This window comes from Drosophila mojavensis, unplaced genomic scaffold, assembly GCF_018153725.1.
Source record: "Drosophila mojavensis isolate 15081-1352.22 unplaced genomic scaffold, ASM1815372v1 contig_136, whole genome shotgun sequence".
NCBI classification, from domain to species: Eukaryota; Metazoa; Arthropoda; class Insecta; order Diptera; family Drosophilidae; genus Drosophila; species Drosophila mojavensis.
Window position 1 is genome coordinate 15,423,424 of NW_025318667.1, and position 20,134 is coordinate 15,443,557.

Sequence of the window (20,134 nt, forward strand, 5' to 3'; positions counted from 1 at the left end):
ACCCAACCGCTTTCAAAATATTAGGTAGAATAAAATAGACCTCAGTAAAATAAAAGATTTAGTATTCTAGGCCTTATAGTACACATTAAACAGAGAGAACAGGAACAGCAGAATATAGCTATATATGTATGTATAAATTAAGAATAATAATGAAAAACCATTCGAAATTATTGAGAATTCAGATAAAAGACTCATAAATCTAAATATTCAAGGTAATCGAAATCTTTGAAAGCCGTTGTATAACCTGTACAGATAAAAGACATTGAAATCTAAGCCAATCCAAAAATCAACTTGATTTAGCGCATTTCATTGTCGACTTGCTGAAAAAAAAATCTTTTAATCTACAGTAAGTGTAGCATATCGGTCTATTACTAGCTATAATTGTTGTTGTTGTTGTATTCTTTCGGTTGGGGGCCCTCCAGCTTGCGCTTGTTTTGATAGCCGCTATCAAGGCTAGCTTCCAAAAATAATTTTTACGGAAATCAATTGCAATTGTTATATATATATATACTAGCAGTCCCAGCAAGCGTTGCATTGCCCTACCCTTATTTCTAGGTAAAAAATGATTAAAAGGTATGTTGTTCAGGTTGGGATACACTCTAATTAATTTATTAATCAGATTTTCATTCAAGCACCTTGTGGTAAACGACATTCTTCGTTTTTTGGTCAGGTGCAAGAACAAATAATGCGGATGGTTTGCCAACACGTGAGCATGCCACGTACAATTGACCATGAGAAAAACACGCATTTTCTAGATTGAGGCCACAAATAGTCAAAGATTGGCCCTGTGATTTGTTGATCGTCATGGCGAAGGCAAGACGAATCGGGAATTGAATTCGTTTAAACTCAAAGGGCATATCTGTTGGGATCATCGGAATCCTTGGAATAAGAACTTCCTCATCTTTAAATTTTCCTTTGAGTATCGACGCGTGAATAACATTGCTCAACAGTTTTCTTATTACTAAACGCGTTCCATTGCACAGTTTTGGTTGGTTTAAATTTCTAAGCATGATAACTACCGAGCCAACCTTCAGTTGTAAATTGTGCGGTGGTAAACCAGGCACATCCAAGGAGTTCAAAAATTCAGTTGGATAATTAGTGGCTTCATCTTCGTTTGTTACACAGTCGATAGATTTAAATGAATACAGAGTACCAACGATTTTATTTAACAATGTAATTTATTAGTGACCGAATTTTTTGCCTGAAAACCCGTGCGGTGATGTCGTGTCGATCACTTGATGTTTGTCCGGGAAGCAGCAATTGAATAATTTCGATCCATTTCGGATTACATGTAAATGTAATGAATAGATCTGGCCGACCATAATGACGAACATATGTCATTGCATCTTGCGCATATTCATGCATATGACGCGGGCTACCTGTGTATGTCGCTGGTAAAATAGTCAATCGACCAACATTTCCAGAATCTCCATCTGTGATTATTGCATCGCGTAAATGAATATACTCTTCCGAACGCAATTTAGCTTGATTCAAACGGATGAAAGTCAGGCGCCCGTTGAAACAGTCGACGAAATCGCAACAAATAATTGTCAGAATTTTCACGAATCATCAAACGATATGCGTAATAATTCATCGAACTAACCTTCTTGGCAGTTTCCTCACCTGAAACAATTACAGTAAAAATTGTATTTTAGAACCCCTAATAGGTTTACGACTCTTACAGCTACTAAATTAAGAGTGATAACTTTTTTGTGTACCAAAAGCAAACAGAATGAAATGTATATAAAGTTAAAATGAAAACAATGATTTTACCATTCAATGGATTAATCATTTTGATATTAAAGTGATATCCATCGTCTCCTTGCCAAAACATCAGCGGGTATTGTAAAGCGTCATATGAACGGTGCGTTTCAGATATTCTTTGTAGTTGCTCAGCACTGCGTCGTGTAAGCACAATATCGCGTGCTTCCAAGCTTTCACCAACAATCAGGATTGCCACTTCATCGATTGTTGGAGCAGCTGGTCTTTTATCTGCTCTGATTACTATTTTATAGTCATCTCTTGGCATGCGCTCTAAAGCGGTCTTGAACAACTTGACCAATGCATGATGTTCATGAAGCATTTGCTGCAAATCTTGGAGAATTGCTCTTTTCATCGCAGTGTTGATTTCTTGGCGCCGATCAAGTTGCTCTTCCATATTGCCCATGAAGTATATTTGCAAGAATTTGTGCTGTTCATCTTCAATAGGTTGCAATGATCCAATGCGATGGCAAATCTGGCCTTGAATCTTTACATTCAAAGCCATAGTTATAGTTAGATTTACAAACACTTTTTACAGAAATCTAACCAACTACATTATCCCAAATAAGAAAATAAAATTTTTAACGTAAATTACCTTAAATGTCGGATTATATCCGTGTTCTTCAATAATTTCCGCCCCAAATGAAGTCATTTGGAAACAGGCATTGTATTTTTGAGTGTTCGCTAGAAAATGTCGTGATTCTAGTGTTTCGCCATAAAGCAGGGAACGCAATGGCTCTGGTGGCGAGACCACTAATGGCAATGTCACTTTACCACTAAGGCAGCACAAACCGGGCGTTTCACCAGCAAACTTCAATGCGCCACAATGCTGGCAAACAACGTCCATTGGACCAATGCAAACTAAACGATTCAAGCTGTAGTCAATGGTACAATCATATCGAAACGCTGCTCGATTCAAATCAATCCTTGAACCATTTCTTATTGCCGTTTCACGGGCTGCCTCTCTTTGAGAAGCACGAATTAAGGCCCTTCTTTGCTGGGTACTAACGCGGCGCCTTTCTCGTTCTTCGTCAGATAATTGACTCGCGGTATTCCGTAGCCTAATTGCATTATGGGTCCGCTGGGAAAGATTAGATCTTCTAGGACGCGGCATTTTCATTAATAGTAATACTGAATATGCACAATCGCACAAAACCACATAAAATATCGAGAAATCGAGAAATATAAATAAAAATTATTTACAAAAATAATGTCGAGAAATACAAATATAAATTATTTACAAAAATAATGTCTGAGAAAAACAAATTCAACAATACCTACCTGAACTTTCGAGATATTTTGCTTTTGTCCGTATGCGTATTGTTTTTCAAAATTTTTTTTTTTAACAAATGTGCTTTTTTATGAATAGTCAGGTTCGCCTGAGGCTGTGCCGTAGACTGACTGACTACATTTGTTTATTTACTTCTACACTATTGTCAAAACTGTCACTGTTACCAAGCCTACTGGGTATAAAAAAAATTTGAACATTTGGGGAAAAAACCGCGTTTTTCAAGTATTCGGCAAATTTTTTCAGTATTTTTAAGACCCTATACTAAACTCGTTGCGGAGACAAATCCAACAAATCAAAAACCATGAAAATTGGTTCAGCCCAAATCAAGTTATAAGCAGTCTTCACTTTTACACAACTTTCTTTTATATATATAGATATATATATATATATATAATTTTATATATTTATTTTGATAAAAGTGCAAAGTGAACTTATTATTTATTTATAAATAAATGTATAGCTCCAGATTTACATATATGTATAAAGTTACTGGGTATATTAAGGTATACATATATATTGATATATACATATTTTTTAAGCAATTGAAAAGTGCTTTTAAAATCGTGGGAAATTATATTATATATTATCTAAATATTATATATTATATATTTGCATTTATTGCTGAACTGTATATAAGTAAGTTTAGTACAACTTGGCATATATATATATATATATATATATATATATATATATATATATGTATTTATACTATATAAATATATAACCAACTCTTTGCCAGATCTGCTATGTGGTTCGGTCTAGTCAATCAGTTGGCTTGGAATGTTTTTTGGATAGCTTGAGCTATAGTTGATATGTGTCTTGAGCTATTTAAATATATAGTTACATAAGATTATTATTATATTTGCTTTCTATATCTTTTATATTTTGTTAAGGCTCAGTCTTAAAAGTACAGTTACAGTTACGTTCTTGGACAGCACATAGATACATATATTATTATATATTTTATGCTACTTTTTTGATTCCTTTTTAGATATATATATGAATATATATCCGTATATATTTATAATAAAAGTATAAAAAAACATAATTTTAACATTAATTTTTTTAGTTAAGCATACTTGAAGCAGAGCGCTCGGTTTTTGAAAACTTTGGAATCACAGTTATGTTGTGTGCTGTTGTTGTCTGAGTGTTGCCATCTCTTTCTACTGCCTGCGTCGATTGTGATGAGGCAGCATGACAATCTCATCGCCGCTCTCATCGGCCACATCCAGCTGCAGCTCCTGCTCATCCAGGTCCAGCCCGTTGCCATGCCCATGCCCATCCTCGTCATCGTCCTCGTCGTCCGTGTGCAGGATGTGCTCCAGCTGCTCCTCATCGAAGTAAGGCTGTATGGTCATGCCACCTTTAGGGGAGGGAATCGGGTAAATTCAATTACAATTGCAAATGCATGTTTCAATTGTGTGTTGCACTCACGTTTGATGGGCGAGCGGAAGAGCTCCGTTTCGCCATCGTCGCCAGCATCGTCGTCCAGCTCGAACTGCTCCTTGCCCTTCTGCGGCAGCAGCGAGAAGTTGTAGTAGGGCATCTTGCCCCGATGTCGTCTATAGAACCAGAACTGGGCGCACAATACGCACACGACCACGCCCACTATGATAAGCACACTGGCCACGATGATGAAGAGGAAGCGCGGCAGACCAAACACATGCGCATTGAACTTCAGATGGAAGATGACATTCTCGATGGGCTGCCCCGGCTGCGGCAGGCGGAGATCGCGCGTGGCCTCGAAGTGACGCGGAGCCTCCACCTTGATCGTAATGGAGCCCAAGGGCACCGCCGACAGCCGATACTCGCCCATGCTGTTGGTGAAGTTGCGCACGTGCGTCCAGCCCGGCGGCTGGATGAGCGATACCTTGGCATTGCGTATGGGATGATTGTTGTCGTCGAGCACTAGGCCCGTCAGGCTGGTGGTTGTCTTGCTCAGCGTGTTCAGCTCCGTCACCTCGCCCTTGATCAGGCTGTAGCCGTTGAGCTTGATCACACCCAGGTCACTGAAGACGCCCTGCTGCACCAGCGTCTTCACGATCTTCGACTCGTAGTTGGGCGCGCCCACCTCGAGGCCGTAGAGGCCCTTGGGCAGCATCAGCTGGAATCGTGCCGCATTGCGTGTCACATTGTGGATGGTCGGGTGCTCCACCAGCCGAACGAATGCCTCGCGCAGCGGCTGACCCCTATCGTTCTGCACCAGCCCCGTGATGCCGGTTCGCACCAGCGCCAGGAAGTTGCGAATCTTCTCGATGCTGGTGCGCCACACCGAGGCGATCTCAGTGTGCACGGGCATCCGGCAGCAGGACAGGCCCAGCGTAAACATCGGTATCTGGTACATGTTGTACAACAGGTTGGTCAGCCGTTCAGTGACGTCGTGATGCAGCTGACGCGTGGCCGAGCTGCTGCACTGCAGCGGGGAGTAATTGAACTCGGTGCGCCGGATGCTGTGGGCGAACTTCTCCAGTATGGAATCGGCATGGGGGAAGCTGAGGTCCGAGCTGCCTCCGCTGAATGTCAGCATCAGATCGAAGCGTTCGTTGCGCAAGAATTGCAGCAGCACATCCCTGGCTGGCTCCGTCTCCGGGCTGAGAATACGCTCGGCCAGCTCTTCGGACATCATGGGATCACACACGGAATTGCTGTAAATATTTGCATTTAGCAGGAGTTAGGCGGCTATGTCACATAGCTTCACTCACTTGGCATTGTACATGGCGAAGATCGGATCAAACTTCTCGGTTTGCGGCAAAAAGTAGATGACGCTGCGTTCCAGCAGCTGCACCACAGACGCCTCCTGCAGCTTGTGTCCCTCGATCAAATGGCGCACCAGATTCAGCATGATCTCCCGGCCCAGTGGAGCGGCGGTATCAAACAGTGAACTAATCACCAGCAGCTTGTATTTGTGCTCCTCCGGTTCGCCGATCTGTGGTGGAAGAGATTGCCAGGGAGAGAGAAAGAGTGAGAATCAGTATATGGAGCTAGTTTATGGGAAGGAAATAATCTGTGATGGGGAAGCGGAAGGTTCATTGGGGAAAGATAATTACAGAGGGATCAATGGGAAATGATCAATGGAGAAGGCTTATTAGAGAAGGATCAACGAGGAAGGATCGTCAAGGAAGGATCATTGGGTAAAATCTTTAGGGGGGGGTCATTGGGGAAAACCATTAGGGAAGGATCATTACCGAATATAATAAGAGACAGAGCATTAGGGAAGTATCATTGGGGAAAAACCATTAGGAAGGATTATTGGGGAAAGATCATTGGGGAAAATCATTAGGGACAGATCATTAGAGAAGGATCAGTTGGGAACGATCAGAAGGGAAGTATCAGTAGGGAAAGATCATTATGAAAGGATCATTCGAGAAGGATCTCTGGGGAATATTCATTAGGAAAGGATCATTAGGGAAGGATCGTTGGGTGGGACGACTCTCTCATCCGTTTACTCACATTGGAAGTCAGCTTTAGGTAATTGAAGTGGCGACTGAACTCATTGTCCGCATAGCCAAAGCTGGCGATCTGCGGATTCTGATTCTCGAACTCGGCCAGGCGATTGCGCAGCTCGGCATTCGTGTGGTATCTGGTGTTGACGACGTTCTCGATGATGCGGAAATCGTTGGCGGACGCCCAGTGCTGTGGATCATCGCGCATGAGGGTGACGTCCAGGCGCATGCCAAAGGGCTCCGCATCGGGCACCTCCACCTCGACGCGCAGCGGGGCAAAGCCATCGGACAGCACCGTCACATTGTGTCGGCCGGGCAGTGCTAGCTTCCAGTAGTCGCCGAAGGTGCCGCTGTAGGTCTTATGATTGCCACCGTCCAGGGCGATGGCTGCCCCAGCAATGGGCGTGCCAATGCTGCTGCGCACGAAGCCATGGATGCCATGATGCACCTGCTCGATCAGCCGCAGCAGGGGCTCGCGATTGTCGCGCCAGTACTGGGGCAGCTCCTTGGCCAGCGGAAACTTGTCGCAGCCCATCTCGATGGTCAGCTCCATGCAGCCGGCGCGCACATAGTTCCAGTCCTGCATGCCGCCCGTCACGCTGTACCACTGGGCGCCATTGGTGATGCCGTCGGTGAACAGCTCGTTCTGGAAGAGGGCGCACGGCTGGCCCAGATGCATGGTGGCGTGCGCCTTCGAATAGACCAGCGCCAAATGGCGGAACAGCTCGTTGTCCTCGGTGGGATTCAGCTTGCGGCCGCTGATGCTGGAGTCACGCAGCCGCGAAAAGGGATCATTGAAGTCGTTCTCGTTGTCGTCGAACGGATAGTTGGCCACCAGGGAGCCGCCGTGCAGGTTGGCCGAGAGCACAAACGGTATCGAGAGCGTCCAGTTCATGACGGCAGCCACCTCCGGCTCCGTGACCTTGTTGTATTTATCCGTGCCATATTGATCCGGAAAATTGCGATTCAGATCCACCATATGGGCGTTGGGCCGGCCCACGCCGCCGGTGCGATCGCCCTCGTGCGACACCTCATAGCCATCCGGATTCATGCTGTAGAGGAAGTGCATCCGTGTGCCATTCACCAGCCGTGTGATCCGATCATCATTGCCATAGCGCTCCAGCATATACTTGGTGAGCAGCAGCAGCATCTCCTTGCCGACCACCTCGTTGCCGTGCATGTTGGCCACGTACTTGAACTCCGGCACGCCCGGCACATGATTGCCCGGTGAGGTGGAGATCTCCATTACCCACAGATCTCGGTTCTCCACGCTCTTTCCAATGCTGTAGAGGCGCGTGAGCGTCGGGTAGCTGGCGCTCAGGTTGCGCAGATAGCTGCAATGGGTTGGGCATATATAGCAGTTGGCCAATGGCCACCAGGACAGCAGGACGGCAGGACAGCAGACTCACCTCTCCATGGCCATGAAATTGTGATGCTTGAACTCTGTGGGCGTTAGGAAGCCATCGTATTTCTGCTTCAGCTGCTCCGCCGGCTCCGCTCGCTCCACAATTTGCTTGCGAAACTTGCCTGGGAAAACAATGGGAAAGATCAATAGGTTAAAGCGAACCAAAACGAGATCCCACAGCCCCAAAGACTACAACAAAAACAACAGAAACTTAAATGGAGTCCATGGCCCAAGCAAAAAAAAAAAAAATATTTCAAATGAAAATTGAACGAACTTAAAATAGAAATTTAAAATGAAATTTAAATAAAGCCAGCAAACACTACGATTTCAAGTTGGATTTGCAATTGTTATTTATTATCATTAAATTGTTGAGGATAATTGAGAATCGTACTTAATTTGAATGATCTACTAGGTCAAAGGTCACGAACAGCCACACGACCGACTAATGCACACCAAAAACCCTGAGTTCATATTGATATATGTTGTTGTGCATAGCATTCGCTATACCTCTGACTATATCTAACTCTATTCGAACAGACACCGAAACTGAATGAAAAAACAAGAAACAATTCGCGTAGTATATTGAACTAGTTCCGTTCCGAAAAGCCAGTACAGTGGCCGCTATGAACCATAGGTGGATATGGATCTGGATCTGGGTTTAGGTCTCTATAGATATTATATATAGTTTTCTGAATTTTATTAAAATTGATAAAACGGATTACTCGCTATTTATAATAATTAGATTAAAATTTAGTGCAATTCTTTAGAATAAAATGTTGATTAAACTTGATATTAAATTTTATAATATATATATAAAATGTTATCTATATATATATATATATATATATATATATAATTCTTGAATTGCTGTTAGTAGTAAAATAAAACGCACTACGCAAAAATCAAAAATTTTATTTTATGCTCGATTTTTGATTGATTTTACTTGATCTATTACTTGAGAACGGTTTGTTTGTTTGTTTGTTCGTTCGATTTCGTGTGCCTTGTTTGCTATGTATATATATGTATGTATATATACTATATATATACATATAATACAAATATGTAAATGTATGTTAACAATATTTCAGACGTTCTGTTGCTTGAATAATAAAAAAACATTTAACAATCTTGCGTTAACATATGCTGTCTAAATATATACGTGTATATGTTTGTGTGTATATATATATATAGGAGATATTTGAGGTTTATATATGGTTATCTATATATAAATATATCGTCATCGTATATATGTATATATATAAGGTTAATTCGGTTACATAATTGGATTCATATTCGTTTTACTTGCATCTAAAAAGCGGCTAAGTAATATATGTGTGTACATATGTCTATATATATTTGTGTATAATAGAGAGACAGCGGAGCGGAGAGTGGGGGAGGGGGGAGAGAGAGCGAAAAAGAGAGATAGACAACAGGCATTGAAAATCTCGTCTGGGCCATTGTATGGCTCGATTGGGCTGGGTTTGATTTTGTAACTATATCACGCACTGATTTGGGGGCAGGCGATTCTGATCTGTATTCAATGGTATATATATATATATATATATATATATATATATAATTATGTAAATGTGCAAATCAAATTTAAATTTATACAAGGAACCAGTGCGAGTGAGATGTGGAGAGTGTATGAGTGAGATAGCATGCCTAAGACATGAGATAATGAATTCGAAAATATGAGAAAAAGTAAAAGCAACAACGAATACTTTATGATAATGCAAAAATATACAAAAGGAAAATATCCATGTGTGTGCGTGTGTGTATGCGTATGGGTGGGCGTGGCAAGCGTGCACTTGCTTAGGAATTTTACAAATGCTAATGTTAACAATGGCTTCTATTTAGTATTTTAGGCAATAGACCCCAATGCGTTTTGGTGCAGTGCATTTTGGTGGTATCATTAAGTTGTTGCTGTTGCTTTTGTTGTTCTTGTGGTTGTAGTTTGTTGTTGTTGGCTGTTGGCTGTTGCTGTTGGCTGTCGCCGTTGCAGTTGGGCACCCGCTTTAATGCCTAAAAAAGTATGGATTGTAATAACTGCTAATACCATCAAAGTTGCTCTCAACGGGCGTCAGCTTGAAGTCCAGTCGCAGCGCCTCGGCGTTCTCGTTTGTGACATGGACCTGTTGCGGCACACTCGATTGATAGCTGCATAGCAAGCCAGAAAATAAATAAACAATGGGTTATACACGAGTCGTTAGAGTCGTTTGGGCAACAATATTGTATCAAGTCGGTTGATTTACCCAAAGGCGGCCGCATAGATGCTGTAGAGGCCAGGCGTGAGCAGGCGCCAGTATTCGCCGCGCTTCGAGGTGCGTATGGGCTTGTCCTCCAGTCCGGATACAATGATGGTGGCGTCTGGTATGGGATAGCCGCTGGTGTCCTGCACCAGGCCCTTGACGCCAATGTGCGCCTGCCTGAGCAGCTGGAGCAGCGCTCGCTTGTTGCGCTGCCACTCCTCCGGCAGGCTGCTCGCCGGCGGATACTTGCAGCAGGACAGCTCAATGGTCAGCTCAAAGCAATTGGTGAAGGCATAGTTGAAGTCCTGCATGCCGCCCGATAGCTCGTACCAGTTGGCACCGTTGGTGATGCCGCCGGCGAAGCTGTCGTTGCAGTTATTGCCACGCCTCATGATCGGATGATTGTCCGAGTAACTGTGCGCCAGATGCTTGAACACGCGATCATCCGGCGTAAGGCTCTCCTCGCAGCAATCATTGTGGGCGCTAAGTTAGTTGATTGCTTGATTTAGAAACTGAAGCCGGTTAAGCTATATACACAATATACTCACATTGAATTGTCATACGGATAACTGGCGACAACGGCACCGCCATGGAAATTGGCGGAGAGCACAAACGGATTCTTCAATATCCATTCGGCGAGGGCGGCTGTTTCCGGCTGCCGGGACTGGCTGCGCAGCTGGTTGATATGATGTTGGTCCAGGCGATCGGGAAAGTCACGATTCAAATCGACGCCGGCGGCATTGCCGCGTCCCACATAATTTGGCAGTGATTCGCAGTTGCCCTCCTGTGAGACAGAAAGAGAGAGGGAGAGAGTGAGCATATTGCTTCATTAATTTGTCGATTATGCGAGTTATTATACGGTCGACAAACCACCTGCCCGCCCGTCTGTCCGCCATGCACCTGTGCTTATACAGGCATGCGCCCAATTTGGCATTCAGAGCGCGCGCACGTCACGCAAAGAGTTGACCAAACTAGTCTTTAATATGACAGTCAGGTGGTCGCAAATGATCTTGCAACATATTCCATAAAAAATGCCCAATTAAAGACAGTGAGAGCGAACGAGAAAGAGCGTGCGTAAATCAGGTTACGATAATGCAAAATAAAAATTCATACAATAAATGAAAACAAGCAGTATCCTCCAATCAGAAGCACATTAGCGCAGCTTTTAATTGGAGCGAGCGTCAGTCAATCGCAAAAGCACAGTTAACCTATGAGTGAATGAGCGACCGACCAACCGAGCGTGCGAGCGAGCGAGCGAGATGGGCAGAGATAATTGGCGCAGTCCGACTGCATTAATAAGCGAACAAAACAATGATAGAATATAAAACAAGCAAAAATATGTACACATATAGGCCTACATTTGTATATCACATATGTATAAATTATATAAATGCCTATGCATTTACATATTTACATACATATGTATGTAGGTTAGTCACAATGATCGATCACGTAAAGTACCGCACTCCAGTTGCAAACGAATTCTGCGCCCATCCGAAAAAAGTAAACAGCGTAAAGCAAACAACGCAAAAAATCCCTGCCATGGTGGTAGGGGAATTTCTTGTTTTTGCATTCTCTATGCTGCGTAGCTGCTGGCAATCTAATGTACCATCATTCAAAGCGCGGTCGAGGGGAGGGAAATTTTTGCAAGTACTTATGGGCTATTCTGGGCAAATATGAAGCTGAAATGAATATCGATAGCCGAAAAGCCATCACGTATGGCACGCTCACTTCGTATGTGGGCGTAAATATTAGCCGAGATTACGATGCCAAGTGTCAGCGAATGACGTCGATACTATTATCAATTACTCCGTGCATGCGGAATATTCAAGAATGAATATCAATAGCAAAAAGCTATCACACGCATTAGCACATACATATGTACATATACATATACATATATACACACAGCGTTCATTAGTATTGGTTTACGTGTGTTTACTAGAGCCTAACCACCCAACGTTTTATTATAAACAAACAAACAACAACATAGCAACAAGCTTTCGCAATATGTCAACAATAATTGAGCGTGCGGAGAGAATTGTGCCCTAACGCAATCCAAACGTAAGTGCGCAACAGCAGCGCGTCGGCATTGCGTCGCGATGGTAACGTAGGCACCGGGAGGGAACAGCAAAAAAAAAAAAAAAAAAAATATCTGCAAACGCCGCTAGAGCTACACAGTGTATAAAATTTCACAAATATTGATTTTTCCACAATTTGAATGAAATTTTCTATGTAGCTGGCTGGCTGGTTGTCTGGTTGGCATTGACACCTACCTGGGACAGGGCATAACCGTCGGGATTCATGGTGGGCATTAGGTAAATATCCGTCGAGTTAACCAGTTGGCCAATATCCGAAATGCGCTCGTAGTTGCCCAACAGATATTGGGCCAAATAGATTAGCAGCTGTCGGCCCACCGTTTCGTCTCCATGCATATTGGCCACATATTTGACGGGTGGTGTCAGCAGCGGCCGTTGCCGAGCGCTGCGTGAGATTTGAAGGGCTATCAAATTGCGTCCTTCCAGTGAACGGCCAAGACTGTGGACGCGCGCTTGCTCTGGATAGGCCTTTTCCAGGCGTGCAAACAAATCCTCCAGCTGCTCCTGGCTGGTGTACTGCGGCGGCTGCAGGAAGCTCTCGTCCTCTTTGATAATGTAGCCCTGCACGGCTAACGGTATTAAAGCAATCAACAATATCCACTGCATTTTGGCCAATTGCTCCAAATGTTCCGCTTTTAACCGTTACTTGAACTGTTAATAATGCTGTTGCTGGTGCTGTAGGTGCTGCTGGTATTTCAGCTGCCTCTGCTCGGCGCTAGTTATCACTGGCTTGTAAATTGAAGCGGCCCGCTTTAGATACAGCTCGAAGCCCGCGTGCTTCGGCGTTCGTTTGGGTCACAATTGTTGTGTTGCGCCTATTTGTTGTTATTATGCAGCAGTCCCACTCGGTTCGGCTCAGCTTCAAAAAATGTACTGTTTGAAAATTCGCTACGTTGATTGGCCTTAAGCCCGTGCTGGCTGCCCGCTGTCCCACCGCTGTCGCTGCCGCTGCCGCAGCCGCTGTCGACGTCGCCGAAGCGTCGCCACCGCCACCGCCACCGCCTCTGCCAACACTATTCGAGAGCGACGATGTGCGATAATTGTAGGGAAATTACACGGCAGAGAGCGCGTCAGAGCTTTGCGCGCTAGTCGGTCACGAGTTGTGTTGTTGTCGCAGCGATTCGTACATGCGCTCGTGTTTGTTGTTGTTATTGAGACAGCATTGCGTTTAGGCACAAATTAATAGTTTTCCGTTGATATTGTGTTACATTTTTCCAGTCTCGTTTTTTATTTTCCTTTCTTGTATTTCATTTCGTTTATTTGCCGCTCGTGTGAATTGATTTTTTTTTTCGCGCACAGCTGTTTGGTTTTTTGCGGAGTGCGGGCGGCGTTGCCAGATGCAAGTCAGGCGCCTGCGCAAGTTAGTCAAGGAGAGTAACGGCAGCAGAGAGAGAGAGAGAGAGAGAGCGCGCGGAGCGAATGTGTCTGTAGAGCAGAGGCAGCTTGTTGACGCTGGCAGCGTTGTGAACGTCATGTTCAGCGTCAGCAAAGTCCAACGCCAACGCACGGGCCGTAATTGAAAGGATATAAATATTTCAGGCTTGCTTGGACACACACAAAAATCGATAACTCTGACCGAGTGACGTCACAGCTTACAATTTACATTCATTTGAAAACTTTCGCGTGGGCGACACACGTACGCACACCGCACGACTGGAGAGTGTAATCGGGTGTTGCGTTCTTATCAGAGCGCCGCCTCAGACTTTGCCGCTGCCGCTGTCGCTGCTGACGCCGGTCGACACGTAGCAATTGCTCAGTCAAAAATGTTAATTTAATAAGCAGCTTGCATCAAATCAAAGCTCAAATTTGCACGACAGCCGAGGGGAAACTCCCAAGCTCATCTTCAATAATGAACAAAAGATTTTTCTTCAGTTGTCATGTTAGCGCAACCTTTAGTTATTTCACACACAGTTGTTGACTTTTACAGTTGTATTTATAAATATCAAAGGCGAAGAAGAACAACACACGACCTTTATATCGAAGTAGTTATGACATAGATGTCATCCAACGAAAAATAAAATTTTCAACGGCAAATGTTTTCAGGTTCCTAGGGCTCCACGTCAAACGCTAACTAGATAATACCCTAGATTTTTTCTCTTTTCCCCTCATTTTTGTTTTGTAAAATGAAATACTTTTTGAAACCGTTCTGTCCGAAGACTTCATGGTCTTTAAGCATAGTTCTTTCTTTGAAAGTAACTCTTTGTAGCTGATGCTAAACACCATAAATACGCTATAAACACACACTCATTCGATAAAGTGTTTAGATTATAAACCTAACGACCAATGCCGGCGTAGTAATCAGTTAAAAGAGTATATATATTAGGTATACCTCTATTATTCATAGTTCTTTAACAGTCATAAATGAGTAGAGCTCTTTATAATGCTGCTCTCTGCCCGTAATTTATTTCTTTAATACCATGCATCCAGTCAGGGCATAATCATTTTGTACTAATGTGGAAGGACTCACTCTTTAAAACATTATAATGAATTGTGAGTGGTAAATTCAAATAACCTTTCTAGCTGAACTTTTTTACTTAGTTTTTAACAAATTGGTTTTGAGTGAGCAAATAAAAATATAATAATAATTTGCAGCTAAGTGGCGAGATGAGATCCTTAATGTTAAAATAAATTTGGTTAAGAGATTTTGCAATAATTGCGATAGTCTGGTATTTATTATTTCAGTATTGGTCAGCCGTAGAGTAATGCTCGTGGAAATTGAAGATAAGTTCCAATACCTTATACAAATGATCTATATTTTTTTATCAAGACAATCTAAACCTAACCTAAAGCCATGAGTATATAAGTAGACTTTTCTTTCCCAGCCCGGAGGCTTTGGCTTTAACAAACATTTACTACATACATACATTCATATGAATGTCCTTCTTACGCTTTGAAAATTTAATTTAAGAAGAAGGCCAAAAGCTGTCCAATATGAAATTTCCCTGTATAAGCTGCGTAGTAAACAGAGAGCGTGGTTATCTGTGCATGTGTGTGTGTGTATGCGTGTGTATATTGCTTTTCTATATGCTTTACTATTTGCATGTATAAAACATGCATAGAATCCTTGGAGTGCGCGGCTGAGGGCTCGCAGGGTATCTGCTAGTCGCTCATAGTTGACTTAGTCAATAAATTCAATTCCGATTAGAATTTATTGGTAAATCAACTCTCAAGCTAATCTCATTAGTGAACCTCGATTACAATTCAATTTAAATCGAATGCATATGCTATAAATGTACATATATTGTATTATATACATGTATATTTCCATATTTTCATATTATCATTAAAAATTAATAATTGATGGCAAGAACAATATTGTTGACTTTAAGATATTTCTTAGTCTATGCGCTGCAGCAACTTAACTGTATACATTAACAACAACAACAGCAACAATTGCAACAGTGCGAACAGCAAACCGGTTAAAGATACGGTCTTTATAAAATCGGACTAGAGTCGACATCGTCATCGTTGACGCAGTGGCTGCAGCCCCTTCTAAACGGGTTTCCTGTCGCCGCTGCAATTGCAGTTGCAGCGTGTGACGTCATCCGGCTGGCAAAGTCTACAAAAGGACTGTTATAAACCGTCGTAATGTCTTTATTTATAGATCTAGCTGACACAAAAGAGATCAGCAATGAAAGGGCTCGAGTTCTCAACTACATGGTGAAAGTCTCTACCTGCAACAGGTGTTTGAATGTCGCATAAGGCTGGCATAAGGCACACATGACAGCCACAATTCCCGTTAAGCTTCATCCAATTACACTGTCGATATTGCGATAATATTTCAAAGTCACCCCCAATGCGTTAATGGCCCCCATTAAAAGCGAGCGAGCGAGCGATAAGCGACTATACAAATAGAACTAAATATACATAGAGTTGTGTACACATATAGAAGTATGAGAGATATGTTAGTTTCAATATAGAAGTTGAAATACTCTTCGTAGTGTGCTTTTAAATAAATTTAAAGTAAATAATTTTGCTTTCTATATAGTTTACTGCAAAAACTCATATGATTTAGAAAATATATGAAAACTTTGCTATATAAAATATTTCGTTCGTATCTGTTTCCCATTTTGCTCAACTGTAATTGAATTTAATCATTCCATACTAATATATGCTCATATATAATAAATATATATACATTATTGTTTGGTTATCTCTCTATCTCTCTCCTTGTATATACTTATGTCACAGCCGAGAACATTTTATTGCATATATGTATAGAGAGCAATATGCTAAATTGAGCGATAGCCGAAAAATTATTGGATCCGTATTAATTAAAAGATTTATACAAATATAAATACATTCCCATATAATTTCTTGGTTATCGCACATTCCGCATTGTTCCCAAATGTATTGCTTGCCGCGAACCTTATCTCAATTTGGGTTTGGGTTTTTGCAATACTCTAATGAATGGGCATTTTATTATTGGCTTTATTTCATTGTATTGGCTTTGGAAATAATCAGAATCAGACATTGTATTACTTATATTACATTATTAAACAAAAACTCTAACTTTGTTGCACAGTGTTTGTTGTTGCTTCACACTTAAAATGCGGAAGGATTAAATACCTGATATGGATTTCATGGAAATGCGAGCTGCTTACTTGAATTTCATGTGTGTATTTTATGTACATCACGATGCCATACTCAAATTTATGCAAATATAATCTATATTATTGAGATTCATATTGATTTTCATAGTACTGCAAGCCCTGAAATTCCTTGAATATTCAGCTATGATGCGGATAATCAATTTCTCCTCAGTAAAAATAAATATAATGGCGATAAGATCTGCTACGCATTACGGTATAATATCGATCAGTATTAATAGTATTGTTAATGTTTATTTAAAATAAACTGTATTTGAGATCCATACCAACCTATATTCAAAAAACCTTAAGTTGTAAGTGATTATGCTATTAATAAATTTGATCTGGCGCAACTTTAGGAACTAAGCTTATCGATTCTTACTTATCGATATATCATAAATTAATTAACAAACTACATAGCTAAATGTGTCTATTGAAACTGCTCCTAATAATATATCCAGATAGAGATAAATATCCTTTTTTAGTAATCGATATGTTATCGATAAACTAGCACAGTAGCCAACTGAAATGTAACTTTTATTAAATTTGCATTCTACAATTTAGGAAATTAAGAGTACGAGCTCTAGCTTTATATATAACTACCTTTATAGTTATCGATATGTTATCAATAATCGAACACAGTAACTAACTGTATTTTAACGGCTCATATGCAGCGGAAACGATCAAGCTACAGATATCTATATTTTTGTAAGCATCGATATGTTATCGATAATCGAACACTGCAAATAATTGCACGTCAACTTCAATCAGCACCCTTTCAAGGGGCATTTCAGACAATATTAACACATGTTTAGCATCGCAAACCAACAATAATCCCAACTCATCATTTTAAGTATTCGACAAAGGCGAAGAATAGATCTCCACTCAAGTGGACTACTTGTACATATACACAAGCACTTAGCTGGATGGGCATCCCCAGCTGCTAATTAACGAATCATGCTGAATCGACCTCACACAAGTTCAAACAAACCAGCCAACACACAAGCCAAACCAGAAACTAGGCCAAACACTGCTCCACTCAGTTCCGACTTGAAGTGTTTCAGTTTTGATTGAGCTGTGAAAGGGAGCGAGTGCAGCTTTCCCATTGGGAGAGCAAGCGATCAGTGCTCGAAAGGAATGCAAACACAATATGCAGCATTGAGGGCAACGAAAGCCGGAGCATATCTATTCAACATTGGTTTTTGTTCGCACTACAACAAATCCGAATTATAAAGTGAGTCAGAGCGTCACAGCTGGAGACATAGACTACGTACATATACCTTTTCCCCCTCTCTTTTTTTGGCCGTGCTTCTGTTGTCTTCTCTTAAACGAATATTTGGTCATATGCCATATTTTTGGCTATTATATTCAAATAAGAGTGCTATAGTCGGGTGTGCCCGACTAGGATATACCCTGCTGTTACGTCAATTCCAATAATTCGAAATTCCTAGGGAATAGCATTTTTTATTTTCTATATAATTCAGTGAATATTTTGATAAAAAAAAATAAATAAAAAAATTCTACGAATTACAAATGTTTCTAAAGGGAATATCAAGTTTTAGGAATTTTTTAAGATTAATGATTCAGCTGGGGAACAATAATCTTGTTTTGAGTTGACCTTATGGGCTTCATTGTATGAATGATTGTATGATTGATGTATTATGCCTCTTCATGCCCTTTTTAGCTAATTTGATACATTTTGACAAAACCATTATATACTCACGTAATATCTTAAATATGTATCAAAATGAAAATTTTAGCAACTTAGGTTTCATATTATTGCGAATTTCTTTTACCCGAATAATATTTTAGCTCACTGTCTCTCACAAATCTCAATATGAACATGTTTCAGAGCTCTATGGTAAATGAATATCTATGACGTATTTTGTTACCGGAATAGTATTTCAGACGAATATCCGTCATTTATATGTACATATATTGTAACTACGAAGCATGTTTCAGTGCACTACGTTGAATGGAAACTTCAACCTATACGATTACTCATTGTTTGCGTTAATAATAATAGAATTGTGACTCACCTTTGCGGCCGCAAAGCCATCCGGATTGCAGCTGGGCAGAAAATGTATTTCGGTTGTGTTGAGGAGGCGCTGCACTTCGCTATCCAGTTGGTAGTTGCTGGCTAGATATTCGGCCATGTAGAGCACAATTTGGCGGCCCAGTGCTTCGTCGCCCTGGATGTTGGCCACAAGCTTGACCATGGGACGGAGCAGATCGTCGCCATTGCCGTCCGGTGCGGGCGCATTCAAGGCCAGGGCATGCAGCTCACGGCCCCGTATGGAGCGACCTATCGAGTAGGTCTGGGCCAGTCCTGGATAGTCGCGGCTGAGGCGGGCAAAGAGCTCGCCGATCTGCTCATTGTTTAGATAATGCGGATTATCCAGAAAACTGTCACCTTCATCAATCACTTCGGCGTGCTCGATAACTGGACCAGCAGCGGCGGCGAGACACGTAAATGCGAGCACAACTACGTAAGCGCAGGCGTACATTTTGCGACGCGCGACACGTAAGCAACGTAAACAAAAAAACAACAACTAATAGCGTAGGCGCAGGCGCGCGCGCCTCTCACTCTCTGCAATTACCTGCAGGCCGTGAGTGGGATCGAGATGGGAAACACTTGTTCTACTACGCGATATTTTGTATTCGTATTTTCTTTGTTTTCTTTTTCTTCGGTATGCACAATTTTAATAAAGGCACACCAGATGTCAGTTGATACCTAATTTAGCACTGTATCAACTTGTGTGTTGGCTTGCTTTCTTTCTTTCCACTGGCAACTGGAATCCGACTTGATGACGTGCACTTAAGAGCCGCTCTTAACTTACCTGTAGAACGCAGCACACACACGTATTTAATTTTGCATTACGTTGAACTGAATCCGCCGCGAATTACTTTAAGTATCACAATATTTTGTTTTTTGCTTTCTTAACAATATAAACAAACAAAAAAAAAAAAAAAAAAACAACAAATAAATATACACAATTATCACGACGTCTATTTGGTAAAAGTGAGAACCGACTACTCAGATCGCTAATTGTTTAGCCAAGTTCCCGTCGATAATGTAAAGGTTCAAATCGGCCAAATTAAATCTATTTAATTTTGTCCGAGCATTCGACTTGCATTGTTGAAAACAAGTTTTATAGCTCGTTTATTTAAATTTTTAATAAATAAATAATATCTTACAGTTCCAAATGAGTAATTCCTTGAAATTCAACTATATGATGTTCCACGATGAACAGTACTAAATGAGTAATTTCATTTAAAAGAGCGGCAAATTTT

The 20,134-nt window shown here is 41.5% G+C and overlaps 1 protein-coding gene across 2 annotated transcripts; it reads right to left on the reverse strand.

Moving 5' to 3' along the window:
• Positions 1–4,052: 4,052 nt before the first annotated feature.
• LOC6583923 (carboxypeptidase D) lies at positions 4,053–19,804 on the reverse strand. Of its 2 annotated transcripts, none has more exons than XM_002009547.4 (9): positions 18,880–19,804; positions 10,701–10,936; positions 10,156–10,635; positions 9,960–10,060; positions 7,905–8,022; positions 6,503–7,829; positions 5,755–5,978; positions 4,487–5,697; positions 4,053–4,415 (listed from the first exon to the last, which is right to left on the reverse strand). In XM_002009547.4, the coding sequence occupies exons 1-9, from the start codon at positions 19,345–19,347 to the stop codon at positions 4,216–4,218; spliced, it is 4,365 nt and encodes a 1,454-aa protein (XP_002009583.1). In that variant the 5' UTR covers positions 19,348–19,804; the 3' UTR covers positions 4,053–4,215. The 2 variants fall into 2 exon arrangements, with proteins under 2 accessions (XP_002009583.1, XP_015016848.1); XM_015161362.3 differs by lacking the exon at positions 18,880–19,804 and adding an exon at positions 12,429–13,872 and having other exon boundaries at positions 4,055–4,415.
• Between the last annotated feature and the right edge of the window lie 330 nt (positions 19,805–20,134).